The 20,191-nt window shown below is 44.4% G+C and overlaps 1 protein-coding gene across 3 annotated transcripts in view; it reads right to left on the reverse strand.

The window, feature by feature from the left end:
• The window catches only part of MYO5A (myosin VA), a 98,503-nt gene extending 80,652 nt beyond the window's left edge, over positions 1-17,851 (reverse strand). For 2 of the 3 annotated variants that reach the window (XM_068203963.1, XM_068203961.1), the window contains exon 1: positions 7,389-7,622. In XM_068203963.1, the coding sequence (XP_068060064.1) occupies positions 7,389-7,607 (219 nt within the window). In that variant the 5' untranslated portion in view covers positions 7,608-7,622. Of the gene's footprint in view, positions 1-7,388; positions 7,623-17,666 lie in introns of those variants that run through there. The other variant, XM_068203962.1, reaches the window with a different exon arrangement.
• Positions 17,852-20,191: the final 2,340 nt, after the last annotated feature.

Consider the following 20,191-nt stretch of genomic DNA (forward strand, 5'->3'; position numbering starts at 1 on the left):
TCCATCCCCAAGAAGTTCCTCACTCCCAATATTTCTGAAAGGATATTCCTTCCAAGGAATTAACAGAAAGCAAAGTAAATGTGAAAGAGGAAAGCATTTAAGTGTTGTCCAGCAGAAGGAATCAGCAGGCTGGAGTCCTTTAGGCTACACAAAGAAGAGTTTCCTGACCTAAGAAAGACAGCAGCCTGAAAGACAAATGCTGATAACCTGAAGCAGCAAATGCTGTGTAGCAGTTTCTAACTATGCAATCTATGGCAGCATGAAACAAGCATCTTTAATTTATCCAGCTAAAACTGTTTATTTTATACCATCTAGAGAAAGCAGAAAACAGATCACCATAGAAACTGAGCCACTACAGACAGCAGAACCTTCCATGACACAACCTCACAGATATTAAAGCCATCCTAGGAGTGCCAGGCTGCAGCTTTTTATCTCCAGCACCGGTGCCTAGCCTTAAATCCCTGCCAGAGAAATCACCTGGTAAAAGGAACAGGTGGGAAGAAAGAGAGAGATGTTCCTAATTATAACTACTGAATCATTTCTCAACATTTTCACCTCATTAACTTAGCAGAATGTTTTGCAAAATCAGATTTTCTTGCTTTTATATAATCAGTTGATACTAAAATTCCATTGCTGCCTAGCCCTTACTGAGCTCCAACCCTACAGAGAAAAACAAAGCACCAACACTGGTGGAAACAGGACCAAGGACCTCTCTTGGGAAATACCTTTCTCTGATATCTGCTATTCATCCCTCTTTATTTACTAGTATATAAAATAGGGTTTATGACAACATTAGAAGTGACTAGAATTGATTTACAAATCTGCCTTCTAAAAAGGGAAGGAAATTCTGGTTTAAAAATGACTATGCTGTCTAAAATTCTAGCACTGAAATGACAATAAAATTACAGCAAGAATCAAATGAATTTTAGTTTAATCATCCTAATTATGATCCATAAATACATTACTCTTCGTAGTAGTTCAAGGAAAATTTTGAACCACCAAAATAAAACTTCTGACTGGGGAGATACAAGTATGACTTACTCCAGGCAAGGCCATGAAATAAAATTTTCAGTAAATATTGTTACCTTTCATGTCAGCCCAAGTTTACCACTGTTGTCACTTGCACTTCATATGTCAGTACTGATTTGGCCCAAATAAATGAGCTTTGCTATCCTCCTCCGGTGGGTATGATTGTGGCTCAACACTGAAGACCTCCTCTGTCACTGGAGGTGCAGGATGGGAGAGCACACAGCACATCCTCCTCCCACCCTACAACAAAGGGCACATCCTCCCACCCTACAACAAAGGGCACCTCCAGCACCACCTCTTAACCTCAACCAGTTTGAAAGTCAGAATGAAAATAGAAGGGATACTGAGGAGATGTCCTGGAATTCAGAAGAATAATAAATAATTAAATGCATAATGACAGGACCATTTCAGAGCTCAGCTTCCTGCCTAGACTCTCTTCCAGACTCAGCAGACCAACACAAAAAAAAAAAACCAACCCAGTATCTCCAAAATCCCCTGGAAGTATGAAGTGCCGTACTTTGTTCAAGGAAGGACAAGATGGGCAAGAGTTTATAGACATTTATAAAGAACTCTGAAAGAGTTCACAGCAGAAAACACAGAAGTTTTCACATCTTATTGGTGGGTCAGAAGGTTGGCTGGATTACTACAATTTTACATAATAAGAAAATATAATAGAAAATCACAGTATTCTGTCACACCTCGTGATTTCATCTTAGATCACATGAAGAAATCAGCAGTCTATAACAATTATCTATCAAATGAGACCATATGACTCACAAAGCCTCTCTTCTGAGATATTAACCTCTTGAAGTACTAATTGACATTGCTGACAAAACGGAATTAGCAATGCAAGCGGCTCAGCAGTCTCGTCAGCAGGCAAATAGTTTTCTACTTCCATTGCACAATCACAAACACAGAAGAAGGAGATACAGCTATCTTCCCAGCTCAACAGCTCGTTGGCTAAGAGCTAAAAGAATTCATTAAGTGAGCTACATCCTAGAAAGAAAAAGGAAATTTCAACTCAGAGAAAGCTGTCCCAAGTTTCTCAGCACGACCTACAGTGAACTGGTATGATTTTCACTCCAGCAGAGATCATCTCTTTTTTTTATTTACAGACAGCCTCAAAAGCCACAGTCTTTCAGATGTTAACCATGAAAAGAAGTATGAGACACATTGCCCCCCTCCCTTTCAAGAATGACCTCGGGTCTGGGCAGGAGTAAAGCAGCTCATTTATGTCAGGATCAAAGAGACACCGTCAATTCTGGCAGCACTAGCTGAAGGAGCCAGTGGAACAGCAACAGCTGGTGAAAGTCAAAGCCAAATTTCACCAAAATTATTCAATGTGAACTTGCTGCTGACTGAACATGGCCACCTGGAGAGAGCAGGCTGCATTGCTAGGCTGGAAAAGACGTGTCTCTGCCAGTAAGGTGTAACAACAAAACAGAGCACACAGCCATCAAAGTTCACACTGCAGAAGTGTCTAACTGATCTTTGCAAAATGCAAAGTTATTACAAAAGGATTTCTGAGCTCTGGGATTTCCTTGGCTAGGTTCACCTTGAAAACACAATTTGATACTATTAGAACCATTTCCTTTCAGCCTCATATTTTCCTCTATGCTTGGTTCATAGTGCCACCACCAAAGATAATAATACTGAGCCTAGAAATACTTGAAACAGAAAAGTTTAGTTTTTATAAGCTCTACACAAGCAGATCAACAGCCAGCTGAGTAACAGGCAAACACAAGTCTTAACTTGACCAGTCTGGATCTCCTACAAAGAGATCACAATCACTCAGGAGGCAGGAGGAAGTCCTGTTTCACCCACTGCTGAAACCACTAAAATTTGTGCCACCTATCCTGTGATCCATGGGCTGTCCCAAGGACACACTGCCCTCCTGTTTTCAGAGTGCTGCTGCTGCCTGCACTCTGAAAAGTCAGACAGGATTTTACTCTTCTCTCATAAAAATGCCAAGTAACCAGGCAGGATTGGAAAGTAGAGCATCCCCATGACAAGTGGGCTGCTGCAAACCTCTGACCAGCTCATCTTAATTCTTCTTAGGGCCAGAGGGAAATGAAATTATTAATTTTGAAAAAAAAAATCCTAACAAATTACAGTTTTCTTAAAGGTAGTAGCAGTCTTTGGGTGTGGAGTGTATTTTCTGTCTTGCTGCTCAGCGAGAGCCATTTACAAACCTCTTGTAGAGTTTAAGGCCTGAATTAATTTGAAAAGAAATTTATATCCTCATATACAGTAGGGGAAATATAAGTGACAATTAGTATTAATGTTTTATCTGAACAACAATCCCGCAGAGTTAGCTGACCTCACAGGAAGATCAAAAGCCCTGCGTTATTCTGTCTCATGGCAATTCCCTGACCAGCCACAAGCAGAGCTCCCAAACAGAATCCAGGGGACAGCAGGGACCCAGGCTCTGAGCTACCCCTAGGATATCACCACTGTGAGTAACATACCACTGATGCTGGTCTGCAAAGCTGGCTCACAGGAATGCAGGTAAGGCACTGCAGCCACACCATGCACAAGGGAGCTCCTGGAATACAGCTGAGTGAGAAAAAGTCTGTTGTACTTGAGTACTTCATCTACCCTGCAGATATCCACTACATTCGAATCATAAGGCTATAAGAGCCCCCCCTCCCTCCCTTCTTTCCTTCCTTTAAGCATTTTTACAAAGTGTTCTTTGTATCTAGGGCCTGGGGGCTTGCAACAACAAAAGCCACTTGTATGTCCTTTGCCAAACACGCCTTGATTGTACAAGGTACAAGCAAGAACTGTCAGCATCCCACACAGATTCACTGCAGCAAGGTCTGTATCATCAGCCACTGGAAAAACATTGATTTACATAGCTAAAACCTCACCTTGCTTCAAAGAGATGCAAAAAAACCTAAATCCCAAACACAGGATATTTGTGTACACTGAAATTCAGAGAAAATTACCACCCAGGAAATCTACAGCTTGGGCCTGACATCAAGGACAAGAAATGCAAGTTTACTTTAAACTACCAAATCTATCAAAGAAGAGTTCTATTCCAAGGCCGTAACTGGTACAATGGTCCTATGAAACACTTTTAAGGAGTTAAACCACATGAAACATTTAAAAGCTGAGCATTTTCTACACCTTTGAAAACACAGCTTTCTACATTTTATATTGATTGTACTTGACCTTCTCTTCCAATGTTGTACAGAGGGAGACAGATGTGGTTTATAATCAGCTGTTATTAACCCAAACAATACTTCAGCTACCAAATGCTGCTCATTCACCCCCCTAAGCTGCTGCAGGCAGGAACAGCTCTTGTTGCACTCCACAGATCCCCTTTCCCAGGCTCCTCTCCACCCTCCCCGAGCAGCCAGCCATCCTCAGCCAGTGGCCACCACTATATCTTGTACTCTGTAACCTACTGGAGCTGTGATGCCAGCAGCACTGGCTGCTGAAACCCAGAGATGGGAAGTCCCATGCAGACTCCCTGGGGACACCTGGATTTGCCTACATGCTGCTTCTGAGAGGGCTTAATCAAGGCTGTGTGTGATCAGCTACAGAAAAACGAGATGTTTCACAAAGTGGCCTGGCCAGAATGTTACAAGAGAAGCACAGCCACATCCTTCCTCATGTCCCTGCCACCCCCACGAGCCCATGTGGATGGCACAGAGTGATGCTCCTGCACCTCTGGCCTGAGGCTCCCCAGCTGCCCACAGGATGCCTCATTCTCCACCAGTCATCCCCAAACCTACAGTGTAATAACTCACCATAAACCCTCAGTGAAACAGCAGCACTGCTATCTTATTCCATGCAGATGTTGTTCTCATTTAATTCAGTATGTTTCTCAAAAAAAAAAAAAAAGCTAATTTAAAGTAAACCAGGCTTAAAAATACGCATTCACAGAAACAGCAATGCTGAAGAAAATTTTGTGTTTGAAAGAGTTTTGATTTCTAGACCTGTCAAAGGAATGAATGCAGCTCTGAAGAATCTCCAGAAAAGATGGCAGTAAGAGCGAGATCAAACCCACCAATGTTCTGGACACTGCTTGAGACACAAAACAGCTGAATAACCACAATAATATCTGCAAAAACATGGAGCAGAAGTGTGACGCCTACCTCAGGCTGAGAGACAGGAAAATATTCTGACTCATGTAAAATTTCATTTGGGGTCATACCCACACAGAGAAGCAAATGTTGTATTGCATTTCAATCCATACCACCAGAATGAAGGCTAACAAGGAATTATATGCTAGTGATTTCAAAAATAAGTTAATTACAAGTCTGCCTTAAAACTCACAATTCCCCCAACCTGAAAAACATGTTACAAGAATTGTACAAGAGTGGCCACAAGAAATTTAAGGGCAAATGGAACAACTGCAGTTACCCTGAATATTTAGGTAATGAGACTTATTGCACTGAAGAAACCTCACTAGGAAAAGGATGCATTATTTCATGTTTATGTGCTTACAGTGAATGCTGCTCCTATTAAAAAATTTTAAAACAGCCTACACCTAAGAACACACAAAGATACTCAGCACAATTAACTGCATGGGTATCTCAACTTTAATAACACAAACGTTGTAAGGGTAAATAAAACAAGTGGCTGCAGGATTTTGTTTCAACATCAAGATGATGCAAGCTATAATATAGACTTGACAGCATAAATGCAGAAACAGACATAACTGCCAAATTCAGTCCAGACCCTCATGTTTTTTCTGTATTTTTCAAGCTGATGTCACACCATGAGATGCTGATTTCACTTTGTCAATTCTCAGATGGATTTAAGGTCTTCCAGAAGTTTTCTACGATTACTTTCCCCGCGGTTTCTAGAAACCTCAGGGCAGGAGACAGACTCCCTGAGTCACTCCGCAGCCAGCTCCTGCTTCACACACGCAGCAGGAGGAAGCCTCCCCTCCCTGCCCCAGCACTGAGCCTTCTGCAGCCCTGCCTTGGCATTATTTGGTGTATCCAGGACTTCTTATGCAGGATGGCAAAGTAAAGGGCTGTAGGGATGAGACAGATGCACTGCACCGTGCCACAGCTCTGCAGTTTGGAACAAGAACTTACTGAGAAAGAAGTCGTGGGGCCAAAACTGCTCACCTAGCTCACAGAGGTGAAACAAGGCTATATTTTCTGCTATCTGTAAAACACCTGGAGCATGGACAATTGCTGACTTAACTGTGAAAGTTGAATTTAAAAGTTAAAAATTAAAGGAAATATATTTGAGAGTGGATAAGGCTGTACTTTTCTGACTGTCCTTCTGTAAAGTTGAGCTCAAGTCCAAAAGCACCATCTTGTTTTTACTTAATCCTAGGCCCCCAAAAAGCCACACCAAACTGAGGTTTTAAAAAGCCAATATTAACTGAGTATCTTTTGTTAGGCCAACACAGAAGCCCCAGCTGAGATGCAGTTGCATCATTAAAACAGAGCTTTTACTGACTTAGATGGAGTTATTCAAGGAGAATTAGTTTTACTCAGCTAACCCAGAGCCTAGCTGTCACCCAGACACCTTTCTGCTCTACTACAGCAGCAAACTGACACCAGTGAAGCACCTCTAATGAAGCCATATTTAGTTCCACCAGTTTTTCATGGGAAATTAACAGTAATTTACAGCAAGTCCCCACACAAGGAAACCAGAGTGGCCTGATATGAATGACCTGGCAAGCTCAAACTCAAAACCAGCGAGCAGAGTCAAACCTCCCCAAGAGCTGCCCTTCCTCCTCAACAACTGGGGGAAGCTGTGAAAGCAGAACTGGCGTTAGTGGCCACGGAGCTGCTCTCAAAACCCCCAGCAAGAGCAGCAGCCATTTCTTCCCCTGGACTGTCAGCCCTGCCCTCGCCAGCCAGGCACAGGGGGGAGCAGGGGCTGTGCTGGCTGCCAGCACCCCGAGCCATCCTGCCCAGCAGGGCAGGCCATGGGAAACACCCCTGTGCTGCAGAGAGGAAACTGCACCCTGTCACACCAGCTGAAGCAAACTGTCAAGCATACCACATTTAGCCTGAGAGAAACTATTCCACTGCTTTTCCCTACAAGGGCTCTCTCTTTGATTGTTTGCAGAAAGTTTAAATCAGCTTTACATTTCTGATACGTGAGACTGGCACAGGGAAGAAGTGTACCCAGACATGAAATCCAAACAACTTCTGCAATTGCTCCTCCTCTTGCAAGATTTTTTCTAAGTGAGACTATCTCCTAAACAATGAATTTAATGTGAAATAGTCATGTATGTATGTCCAAGATCATAAATCCAAACTCCACATAAATCCTTATTAATAAACTCTTATACTGTAATACTATGATACTAGCAAGCACTTACATGCTTAGCTATATGCCTGTGTGAAAACCAAGAAAACAATTGAACATATTCTACTTACTTTAACATACATATAGTCTAAAACTTCTATTTCCATCCCATATCTCCTGTAACAGAAATCTTCAGCACTTTCAGAGGCCGCTGGTGTTTCCTTTCCAGGCAAAACAGGCTCAATCTCCACAGAACACATTTCCATCTCTCTTGTGTTGGTGTATACTAACTCATAAGGCAACTTGGGAATCTCTCTCTCTGGTTTCCTCAGCAAAACAACTGAGGTCATCTGCTTTAAAGATACTTATGAATAACCCATGGAGTCTGCAGAGAGTAACGTGTGACAAGCCATGTTGGGGCAATGAATTCCCTCATTGTTAGACTGCCTCATAGTATTTTTAGGTTATTTCTCCAGCTCTACAAAGCTCAAGAGTGTCCTCCTGTAAACCACAAAGCAGTTGCAAAATTCTCTTGTCTTGTGATAATCAAATGGAAGAACTCAAGGACACCACTGGTAATTGGAGCAGGAGTTTATGGTTCTTCATAGCCATGGGTATGAACATCATTCAAATGAGAAGTCCTTGTTTTTCCATATTTAGGACTGCCAAACTAGAAACATGCAGTTTACATCTACCCATGCAGCAGCCTTGGAAAAGAACATGACAAATCACATGCCATACTTACCCTGTGGTAGCTGCTACAAACACAGAATGAGAGCTCTTCAAAGCAATGATGCTTCAGCCTTTACATTTGATGTTAAAGCGAGGGATCTCATCAGACCACAGAGTAAGCAGCGTGGAAGAGTCTGCTCTCAACCCTCCCCACTGCCTCCTAAGAGCTAAATAAACCCAACAAGCCACATCTGCTAATTGCCAGGGGCAACTTGCATTACCCCAACAGCCCTACCTACCTAGAGCCACACCTGGAGCAGGGTTAAAAGGCAAAAATGGAGGCTTTATGAGCAGTGAGGGAAATGCAACAGCTTTCAAGATGTTCAGTAAAGTAGCCACAACTTTCACCAAACAGCATGGAGCTGACAGACACAAAAACACAGCTGCATTCTGCATTCCTGACTGACTCTCCTCCAGTTTAATCTTTATAATGCTCCCTCAAACCATGCACACATCCATCACACCATGATCACGGTGACTTCTCATTCATACTTGTTTTTTGGTATTATGTTTGTACCTTCTTTTCCCTCAGCATTCTAAGAAGCTTTACCCTAGCCTTGAGTACCTCCATAGCATTATTATTCAGGGAAAGATCTTGCTATTGCTCCTGGCTAACAGGCCAAAGAAACTAAATCCATGCCATGAAGGAGAACAGAAGGTGTAAAATACAAGATCTCTGCTTCTGTAAGTAATCCATTTGCACCTTCTTCAAAATTTACATTAAAATTTGCAGATGCTCACATTAAAAGTTCATCAGTATCTGCAATCCACAGACATTCAGCTGAAGTCTTTCAACTTCATTAGCAGTGCCTAATGTTTCCTGTGCTTACCTTTGAGCTCCTTAATATTCACAGTTCAGCAAGGAAGGCACTCTCTAATGTAACCACACTAACTACTTAGCCTCTTAAAAAAACCCCAAAAACAAAACGAAAAACCCAACCAAAGAAACAAACAAAAAACTCCAAAAAACAACAAAAAACCCCACACAGAACCCACACAGACGGTTTTAACAGCATTGACTTCTTCTTTATATTTCATTTGTAAATAAACAGACTGACACCTAGAAACAAACAACTAAATACTGCAGCTAGCTGCAAGCAGCAAGCAAAGCAGCAGCACTGTGACAGAAAAGGCCCAGATTATGACCTGGATGACCAGGAAGATCCCAAAATCACCAAGATCATCGGCTCGATAGCTCTGTGGTTTTCATGTTTGTGCAGTGCTGGGCAGTCCAGGGTAACCATCTCACATGTTTCACATTGCTGCCTGGAGCAAATTGCAAACACAGGCTGTGCTAAAAGATGAGTGGCACCATAACATGGCAGGGTCCTGAAAGTGGATGCTTCTGCTGAAAATACATTCTAGTTATTAAACATTAAACCTGGGCTTTAAGTAGACAGGTCCTAACTTATTGCAATGCTGCATACACTGAGCATTCCTCAGAGAACTGGACAAGAGACATCCCCAGGATGCTTTAACTTGTTTTCCTGCACAAATCATTCCCAACAGCTGTAGGACAGCAAAGTTACTTCCCTGCCATAAGAAGAAATAAAGAATAAAGGGCTTGATCTTTCAGATTTATGTGCTCTATTTCAAAGCATAAAATTAAGCAATGTGTGATTACTCACACAGGACAAAGAGAAATCTTTGCCGTACCAGGCTTAAGCAAACCCAGGGTTAAGCAAAGCCAAGGAACACTGAGGACAAGGAGGAAATGATGAAGTCCCAGGCAAAGGGTGTAGCACTGCTCTCTGCCAGGAGTCACCAAAAGCCTTGCCACTAGTGTTGGCAAACAAGGCCTTAGCAACCCAATCACACAACTCTGCATTGTGGATCCAGCTTCCAAGTAAAGCCAGCAAAAGGGAAAGTTCCTGTACAAAGAGCCAGTGAATACTAACACTTTGAATCTTCTCTGTCTCCCATGACTTTCAGATAACAGGTTTAATTTCACACCTAGTGCATTCCCACTTACTTAAAAGTTTGATACCAATTAGAGCCAGCCAAATTCTTAGAAACATCATCCCTGTTCTAGCATGTCTTGAATGGGGTTATGGTCCATGGAAATAAGCAGAAAGACACAGTTTGATGAAAAAGTCAACATCACAGACATGATGCAAATTTCCAAGAGCCGTGGGTTTATTTCTGACCATAACACCACATTTTTCTGCAGCAACAACCACCTATTATTAAGGATCGATAGGAAGCTCTTCCTTGCTATATTAGCAGCAGAGAAGACAAGCAGAAGGTACATTCTGCTGCTTCACCTCATTCGAGTGGCTTGCTAATGAAGCATCAGGAACAATAGCCTTGCCCAAACGCTGTTCCTCGGCCCAGGGCCCAACTGTCCAAATACTCACGGTCAGAGTCAAGCACCATACACGCAGTAGTAAACGCTGCTCCACTACAGTGAGCACAAATTAGATCAGACATAACCTCTGCACCTTCCAGCACGTGAAAGAAAACCCAGCCAGGCACAGGAGTTCAGACTGTGCTGTCCCTAACTCCATACTCGCAGCAAGGTAAGGTGACTTCAGTCAAGAGGCACAAAACAAATCCCTGACTCGCTTTTATCACAGGAGCTCTTAGCAAAACTGGGTCCATCATCTCCCCTCTAGCCAAGATGCCTTTCACACCAGCAACATCTGCACATGTGCTCATATATACATGCAGCTGTCAAAGACCCCAATAATACAAGCAAAACTTCAGTAATTAAATATTTGTTTTGTGTATACTTTGTGCTGTCAAGGAATGAAACCCAAATTCAATGAATGTGTATAAATTACTGTATGAATATAATAAATAATTATACATGAATGTGTATAAATATCTAAAGGAGAGGTGCCAAGAGGATGGACCAGGCTCCTCTCCGTGGTGCTTAGCAATACAACAAGAGCCAGCAGGAAGAAACTGATGCTCAGAAATTCCAACCTAATATGAGGAAGAACTTCTTTACTGGGAACAGGCTGCCCAGAGAGGGTGTGGAGTCTCCCTCCCTTCGGATAGTGAGAGCCACTTGGACACAACCTGGTGGTCGTGCTCTGGGATGGCCCTGCTCAAGCAGGGAGAGTGACCCACTGTGGTCCCTTCCAACCTGACCCACTCTGCCATTCTCTGAGTGTCCCCTCAGGCCACCCCAGGCTCCTGGGGTCTGCTGCAGGCTGATGCAGGCACAGACCCAGAGCAGGCTTGCCAGCTGCACACTGCCTTCCCTCACAGCACCAACCACCACTGGCCAACCTCACTGTCACTCCTTGCTTTTTTAAAATCCTACTAAAAATAGGCAGTGCAGCCATGTGATACTGGACATTTGTGTGACTTCCTCCAATTCAGCTGGCTCAATGAGCACATTTCAATAACAAAAATGCTTTCTTCAGTTCAATACAGATTAGGCAATGAGTCTCATAAAGACAAACTACTTTGTCATTAGAACACATGGAGAGAATTAAACTCCCAAAGGCCCCACAAGCAAACCCTAAGAGTTGGGTACATCTGTCTGTCCCTTACAACTCAACCTGGAGCTCTCTGGTTCAACCAAAGATAATCATGGTGGTCATTACACACATTCTCTGACATAGCAGGAGCTTGGCAGCCCTTTATCTGATCATATATTTATCTAAAAAATAACAGTAATCCATTACTTAACCCATCTGGTACATGCTATAAAATCCCTGCAGTAGAAACAGCCTGTGAATAACCAGTGGCAGTTCCATGTGCAGACATTACTATTTTGCAAGCACTGCTGGTGACAATTTGGGGAGGGATCCCACACAATCCACTAATATTACCAGGTAAATGTTTTAATATGATACTCAAAGAATTGAAGAAATAAGACCAATTATTAAAAATGTGACTTTCACTGTTCTTTACCTGTAACAAAGAACTCACACAACTTTCAAGATTAGATCTACAGAGAAAAAAAAAACCCAAAATCCAAAAGAAGAGCATTTTAAAATATAAAGCTATTATCACCCCTCCCCAAAAGTACCTCCAAGTGGTGCTAAACTTCCAGTGTTCCGTTAGGACGACAGGATGCACCCTCCCAGAAGCTATTTGTGGGCTTCAGAAGCTTTCACCAACAGCTTGGTGTCTCTTTGACTCCACCAGGGTGGCATCATTTCCTCCTCCAGACAAGATCAGCATCCAGGGGAGCAGCTCTGGTGCAGAGTGGGCTCCAGCTCAAACCATGGCCTGCCTTGCTTCCCAAGGCTCACAGTTTATTTTACCAACAGACTGCTGACACGTCACAAAAGTGCTGCTGGAAAGCTAAGAGCTTTCTCAGTTTCTTCAGCTGCTGTGGCTGACATGTGACTACAGAGAACAGGTTTTTTACAGAAACATAGTAAAATGTCGAGGTCAGGTTAAACCAAGTGTTGTTGGCCTGTTGGGTAATTATATCCCCAGCATCTTTATTTAAAGGCAATAGGAATAAAACGGGTGCACAGCACCATGACTTGTCACTGGCAGAGCTGCCATCATGTTTATTCCAGTGACACAGCAGCTCTCCCAAGCAGAGAAGCAACTGAAATACCCTCTCTTCCTCTGCTGTGCTGGGTTTTAAGAGGCAGAGTGCAGTTATAAAGTATCCTGTGAAGGCTCACTGCCATGGGGGTGCGATTCCTCGACAGCTCACGTCTGATTCTGCAAGAGCCTCTCTGCTCTGAACCGTGCCACTCCAAGCAGAGCAGGAGGTCCCAGCTGTGCCTGCAGGACTCCCATCTCTGCACTGATGGGCACCAGCACTCTGGAAGGACTCAGCTGTCACCTTCTGAGACACATGGTTACTGCTCAATGCTTACAGAACACTTAGATCACCAGCAATAGTTTTGCTGTGAATTGTGGAACATGTAAAAATTTTCCTAAGGATATTCTCTGATTGATCTTTGTATACTTTCAAGCCTAATCAACATGAAAGGAGATTTAATCTGCGAAACAGACAGCAGCTAACAAGCTCTAAGGGATGCCCAGGTGTGTGAAAGACAAAGTATTTGTTGGTAGAGTTGCCTTGTTAAGGTTTGGGGCTTGACCCGCTTCAGTGATCTCAGGCGTACTGGGAGGTTAACAAAGCTTGGGAAAAGGATGTCCACTGACAGTGGACACACAGAATGCAGCATTTAGGGGCCACAAGGACATGTCACACAACCTCCAGACAAGGAAGAAACTAACAGAGCCAGCTCAAGCAACTGTGCTGAATCAGTTCTGAATGGGTAAAAGGTAACTCCAGCAGGGGCAGATCCTGACCACCAGCACACAGCCACCAACCCAAGCAATCACCAGCTCAAAAGAAGAGAAACACTGAGCATGCAAGACTTAGCATGAGAAGCAAGAGAGTCATTAACCAGAAGACAGAATACTAATTAATAAGGGAACTAGGTAACTTGTAGCCAATGAACATTAATGCCTTTGTTTGCTAAACTGTATAACTAGTGAGAAGTTTTGGCAGTCGTGGTGCTGCCTTTATGGATTTGCCACCCAGCACCCCTTTCTCTGCAGAACTGTAACTGCATTTGACATATTTAAAGTCAAATAACTCTGTGTGTGGATTGGCCTCTTGCATGCTGGGTGAGAGAATCTGCTTTAAAACAAGTCTGCACAGCAATACACAGGACTATATAATTAAAGCAGCTTTTTTTAAATCCCAAGAAAAGCCCACTAACAGGCACAGAAATTTTGAAATAGTTCCATTTTCTCTCTTACACTCAGGTTGTTTTTTGCTGTATTTCCCTCCCCATGTAACACTCGTACTCAAGCAGAGCCATTACTTGGTCAGAATCTGCTGCTTGCCATTTTTGCTTGCAAGCACCCAGCACTGCCAAAGGAGAAGACCAAGCATTGTAACACCCCTGGCTTCACCCCCAGAGCAGCTGCTGCAGACAGCCACGGGAAACCAAGAAAGGGCCACTTGCAACGCTGGGGACAGCACAAGCAGCTTTTGTTCTGTGCAGTTTCCTCTGACACTTCCCTAACTCAATTTATTGCTCATAAACCCTCAAACTGAACCATTTCAAAGTCAGCTACTGAGATCAGCTTGCCCAGGCCATGCTCTCCAGTGAAAACTGTTTACTGATTCCTCTGTGCTCAAAGGAACATTTCCACTCACTAAAACTGAAATTGGATTAGGCCCTATGTCAGGACCAAGCTAGCTGGAGCTAGCTCCCCCTCATCTCAAAGATAATGGAAAGGGAGGAGCCCAATGGTAGCAGCAAGAATGAAAATAAATGAATGTCTGACTGAATGGATAAGTAAATAAATCAGTGCACTGTACACAGCCATACAAAAGGGAAACAGAAGTCTCGAGAGGGCAAAGCAGCACGCTCTAGGAAAACACAGCATGAAAGAGAAACAACTCAATCTCAGGGAAAAATAGATGCAAACAGAATAAAAATGTCACCTCTTCACTCTGATTTTAAAAGAGGCAGCATAAACACAGTGTCTGATCAGTTTTGTTGATTTTTGTGTACAGGCGAGAAGAGCATGTGTCGGGGCTTGGTTTCACACCCCTGAAACTCACCAAGGTGACTTGAAACACAAAATATGGCAGTTTCAGCAGAGTAGTCAGATGAGTTCCAATTCTAGGCAGAGCATCCTCCCTTGTTCTTAATTTCCACAGAAATCAAATTACATTTAACAAAAGACAGTACCTAGCCTAGATTGTCCCTATCAGTTTTTATGGGTCAGCAGAAGTAGGTGTATATCTGCTGTTGGCCAACAGTTACTGAAATGCTGAAATGGATCAGCGGCACCCAAGCATGGCTCAGTGGAGCTACAATGACCCAGGAACCACACCAAGGCTCTCCTAAGTCTGTTTGCAATGTCAAAGATCCAAAACTTCCAGAAATGAACTTACAGCAAGACCACCTAGACCTGCTAAAGGTATATATCCAACAGGACAAGGCTCAAAAGCATAACGTTTTTCGTAAGAATGCCTGAGATGTGGAACTGATTTAAGCTGCTTCACCCCAAAATTAAAGCTAATGCCCCCAAGCAGAGTCTGAATTTGCAGAGTCACTGGGCACAGGAATAAAAAGCCTCATGGTTTCAGCCCACTGCTCACAACTAGTTTGTGAGTGCACTTGAGGCAGTCCTTTGAGTTAAATCAAATTTTCTAGATTAACTACAACCATGTCCAACTCCAAGGCTGGCTATATAGCCACCAAATTTAGAAACACATCCGGATGAATCAAAACAATAGGGCTTTCACAGGAGTGGCATGACTTCTTAAAAAAATCTGTATTGCTGGTTTCTAACAAAAAATTTAGCTTGGAAAAATAAGAGTTCCTTTCAGCTATTTCAATATGTGGTTGGGATAGTGGGTGCTAGCTTTATGTTGGTATGCAAAGAACCCAAATTTGAAGGGATAACCTACTAGCAAACTGGACACACTGGAGCATACAGCAGAGAGCCCCACTTCCACCACCCCCAGCTGGAAATAAGTCTGTTTTGCCATTCTCAGACAGCATCTGAAGAAATGCCAACAACTTCTTTGCAACACTGCTCATCCAGTCATTAACATAACTTCACCAACCCTTGTTGCAAGTTACTCACACCACCACAGCCACCTGAAAAACACAGGCAAGCTGGGATGGGGGCATCCAGTGGGAGAGGGAAAGAGAGCTGCCTCTGCTTCAGAGTACACACATGCACACTGAAAATTCATCCCTGACCCTGCTTAACAGCAAAGTGTCTATGCCAACACCATATGCTAAGAGCTGATACTACACTGGAAGCTCTGGTACTTTAAGCAGCTGCCCTGAATGACGATCTCTGCTTACCAGTTAAAAAAGATGTGAAACTCACTCTTTCTGTGCCTCCATGTGTCTCTAAAGAGGACAAGAACAGCCTGTGGTGTGAGAGAAGCACAGAAACAACCTCACTGGCTTTCATCACCCAGCGAGTCCCTATTGCAGGACCATCCCTGCACTTGTCTGACTTTGTGTTTGCTCTTTTTACCTCAGCATGCTTTGACCTTAAATCCATTATTTATGTTACCTAATCAAGGATGAGATACTGAATGCTATTCAAGCAGCATGCTGCCATTACTTGAGGAAAGAGCCAGCAGAGAGGGAAGCCAGCAGAGAATCTCTCTTGAGCACCCAGCAGGTTTCCTACCCTGGCCTGCCCAACTCTGAGCCAGGCCCTCCTCAGGAATTATAAGGGGCCTTGAGCTTTCCACTGTAACACAGGTCCAAGACAAGAGCACACCCACATTTTTGGAGCAGCTTCTGACCAAAGGAATCAACCACTCAGTGAAGAGAATTCAAGGTCAGATGAAGTTGGGAATTAAAAAAAAAAAAAAAAAAGAAAAAAGAAAAAAGGAAAAGCAAGTAGTCTGATCCACACTTTATGAGACATTTTAATTCCATAAGAAGAACATCATCAGAGAAGAAGAAATCAAACCCACATTTCTAAAATAACTCCTTACACAGAGAAGGTCTGTTGGGTGCCTGCAAACAAGTCTGCAGTACCACCACTCTCTTGACCAGAATGGTAAATTTCATCCCTTTGGGAGAATTCAAAGAGGTATTCTTGTATGAGATACAAAACACCAAGGTGTGCCCTGTCATTAATGTATTTAATTAATCTTTTGGGGGTGCAGGCATGCACCTCACCTCTCATTCAATCTCTCCTACACAAATACACTCTCAGAGCAAGCAGTCCCTGTTGAAGGGACTGTCTGGTTCGATTTGTCCTGATGCAGTCACTGTGCTGGCCCACCACTCCTGAGCAGGAGGACTCTACACATAAGGTGACCTATCCATGTCAAAACAAAAAGTCTGTTTCCTTTCCTTCCTTGCAGAGTGCTAGACTGGGGATAATTCTGGAGTATTTCACTAAGTGGGTCAAGGATCTAGATGGTGTGGCTTTCCTACCAACACCCTTGGACTGTGCAAGCCTTTTGAAAGTAGTATGTGGAGTTTGCCATGCTGTACTGCCCTGCTCAATTCCAGTGACCTGTGTCATCCCTTCTGCCCTTAAAGACCTGTTGTCTGTCATTTTTTTTTTCATATTTATACATCAGCTCAAGGCAGAGCAATGAAAACAATGCATTGCTAGGGGTGAAAATAACCATTTCCACATCTCAATTTGCCATCAAGATGCACAGGACAGTAACTGTTTCCAGGCAGAAGCTGATGAGATACTAACATACAAGACTAAAAAGATTAGAAAAATGTCTGATTAAAGAGCATATGAGAGTCACGCTGCGCATCACTGCTGACTGCAGGGCTTCTGAACGAATGCCAGAAGAATATAATCCAAAGGTGCAGTGTCACCAAAAAGCGTAGCTGAATATCAAAGCGCTTATGTCGTAGAAGCCGTTTTTCCTCAAGGAGCGGGACGGTGTCCCCGAAGGCGATAACCGAGCCGCCCCACCGCGCTGCTCCCCGGCCGCGGCGCGTCCCCGCCGCGGCCGGAGCGCGGAGCGCGGAGCGCGGAGCCGGGCGGGCGGGGCGGGAGGGGCGGCACGGCGGCTGCCCGCGGGCCCGGGGCGCCGAGCCCCTGCGGCGCGGCGGGGCCGGCACTCAGCGGCGGCGGGGAGCGGCCCCGCGCCCGCCGGGATGCGGACCCCGCCCGCGTCCCCGCTGCTCCGCCGGGCCGCCCGCCCGGGCCGCGCCGCTCCCGCCGCGCCCGCCCCGCGGCCCCATCGCCCCCGCGCGGCCCCGGCCCCGCCGCCGCCCTACCTTCGTGTAGAGCTCGGAGGCTGCCATGGCGCAGGGCGCGGGCGGGCGGCCCCTCTGCGGCAGCCCGGCGGCGGGAGGCGGAGGCGGGCGGGAGGAGGAGGAGGAGGAGGAGGAGGAGGAGGAGGATGCTCAGGCGGCGGCCCGCGCCATGTTGCTGCTACCTGGCGGGCTCTGTGCATTGTGGGAGCGGCGGGGACGGGCAGGGACGCGGGGCGGGCGGCGCGATGCCTCCCACCGGCGGGCGGGACGCGGCCCCGGCCCGCGCCGCGGGGACTCCGCCGCTGCCGCTCCCGGGCCCCTGGGCGATCGGTCAGTGGGGCTGCGCACCCCCCGCTTTCTGCCAGAACCGGTATTCCTCCTCTCCCTTACCATACTTTTTAAAAATTATTTTAAAATTCATTTTATTCTTTCTCTCCTACGCTGAACAAATTACTCGTTATGTCATCAGGGATATTTATGATTTTGTCTGGTCCCCAGCCCGTGCCCTACTCGAGGCGTGGAGGAGGCTCCGCACCGCGGGCACCACCAGGCGCAGGGAACCGTCCGGTCCCGTCCTTTCACGGGCACCGATTCTAATCCCATCTTTCAAATTATTTACAGCTTGATTGCATTTGTCGTTCAAACCGTTACTGAAGGCATTGAAATGAAATGGGCCCAAACCAGTTCCTTCCATAATTAAGTCCATTCTCACCAAGACGTGGAGGTACACATCTTTGAGAAGTTTAACATCGATGACAAAGGGGAATGAAAAGCATACTCCATGTTTCAGCAAGGTCTCAAGACGATACCCAACTCCTTTGTGATTTGTTAATGATTGTTTTGTACAGCTCAGTTTATGTCAAGCGTTCTTTTGACAGCAGAACTGAAGCTATTCTTTCTATGTTTTAGTTTTCCACCTTGGAAATGCATCCTACTGGTCCAAGTAGTCCAAAATACAAAACAAGTTTAAAATAGCTAAGTTTGCCACACTCTCCACCAAACTGCTTTTGACTATCCTCTCTCAGAATTCAGCTGTTTAGCTAACAGCTGTGTATTCAGTGAGTAGTATCTGCACTGCCCCTGAAACTCGCGACTTCCAAAGAAACAGATAAACCTGTTTACAGAGAAACTGAACCATGAAAGCAATGGGTCAGAAACCACTCATCAGTTTAGTAACAGAGAGAAAACACTATCCTGACTCCCAAAACAAACACTCCCAATAAATGCTTAGCTGGACTTTACTGCTGCTATCTAAAAAGAAGGAGATGGAGAAAGTAGCAAGCACAAATAAAAAATAGCCAAGATGAAAATACATAGCTTACCCAAAGTTGTTTGTATCAGGTGCAAACATATGGCCTTCACAGCTAGGAAAGTAAGGTTAGTAAATAGAGATTAAAAAACCACCTGATTCTGCTGGGAGAGTTCAAAATAATGTGAACAGAATGAAAAACTACATTCCTTCCCAGGTTCTGTCAGTATGTCCAGGCTTATCAACCATGATTGCTGCTGCTGTCCCACACCAGGAGGCTCACTCCAGCAGAACTGAACGTTCACTCTCAGTGTTATAAAAAGCCCAGAATGGGTTCCTGGGAGCTGCTGTCCAGGTCAGGGGTGAGGTTTTGGCTAAGCAGTTTTCATAGCTGCTCTTCATCCATCTGCCAAGGCAAATCAGAGAGATCTATACTAAAACTGCCAGTCATCTTTCACGTGCAACACTGGAACTGTAAACAACTGAAATTTCAGTTTTGTTTTCAGAAAGGACCTGGACCTCCTCTTGGTGTGATTGCTTCACATCCAATAATTTTGAACCCTTTCCTCAGGATATCTATGCTAAATTCTAAGACACTCATTTCAGGAGTTTGCCTGGACTGTGGATTACTGATCTCAGCCACTCACAGCTGGAGCTCAGGAGCCTAATGTAATTATGAGCCACAGCAGAAAATAGATATCTGAGTCCAAAATATGCTAAGATTTGACACAATTTGCATAAACCAGGATTTCAAATCTGCCATTAAGGACAGGAACTGGGGGCATTGAAAGTTGCCAAGAAACAACCTGTTTGTAATGTATCCAGACCGACTACTTTAAGATGATCTTCTGCATCAAATACTTGCTGGCAAGATTTTAAAAGACCTCACCTCTTACCTTGCACACAACATCTTTTTGAAAAGGTGGCATTTTTTTCAGAGCATAGATCCCAGGGTGTTCCAGATAACAATATATAGATGATGTAACTGACACAGTCCCCATGTAGAATTTTACACTGAATTTCTATGCAATTTTTTTTCAGCAGTTAAGAAGCATTTGTCCTATCTTTTTTCTTACATCTGTGTTCCATTCATATCTGTGATCTGTTCAACTCTGGCAGAGAAATTCCCTTCTCACACAGGACCTCCTATTCTGTTGTCAAACTGTACAATGAGTGAGCAGTGAGTTCTCTGCCAAGGCTGTATTCTCACACCACAAGGACCAGGCCTGGGGATTTCAGCTGTAGAAAACAGGGCTGGTTCCAGCCAGTACTGATGGAACAGTTAAGAACTCTGAAA

The sequence above is a fragment of the Anomalospiza imberbis genome, chromosome 13 (genome assembly GCF_031753505.1).
Source record: "Anomalospiza imberbis isolate Cuckoo-Finch-1a 21T00152 chromosome 13, ASM3175350v1, whole genome shotgun sequence".
Classification (NCBI taxonomy): Eukaryota; Metazoa; Chordata; class Aves; order Passeriformes; family Viduidae; genus Anomalospiza; species Anomalospiza imberbis.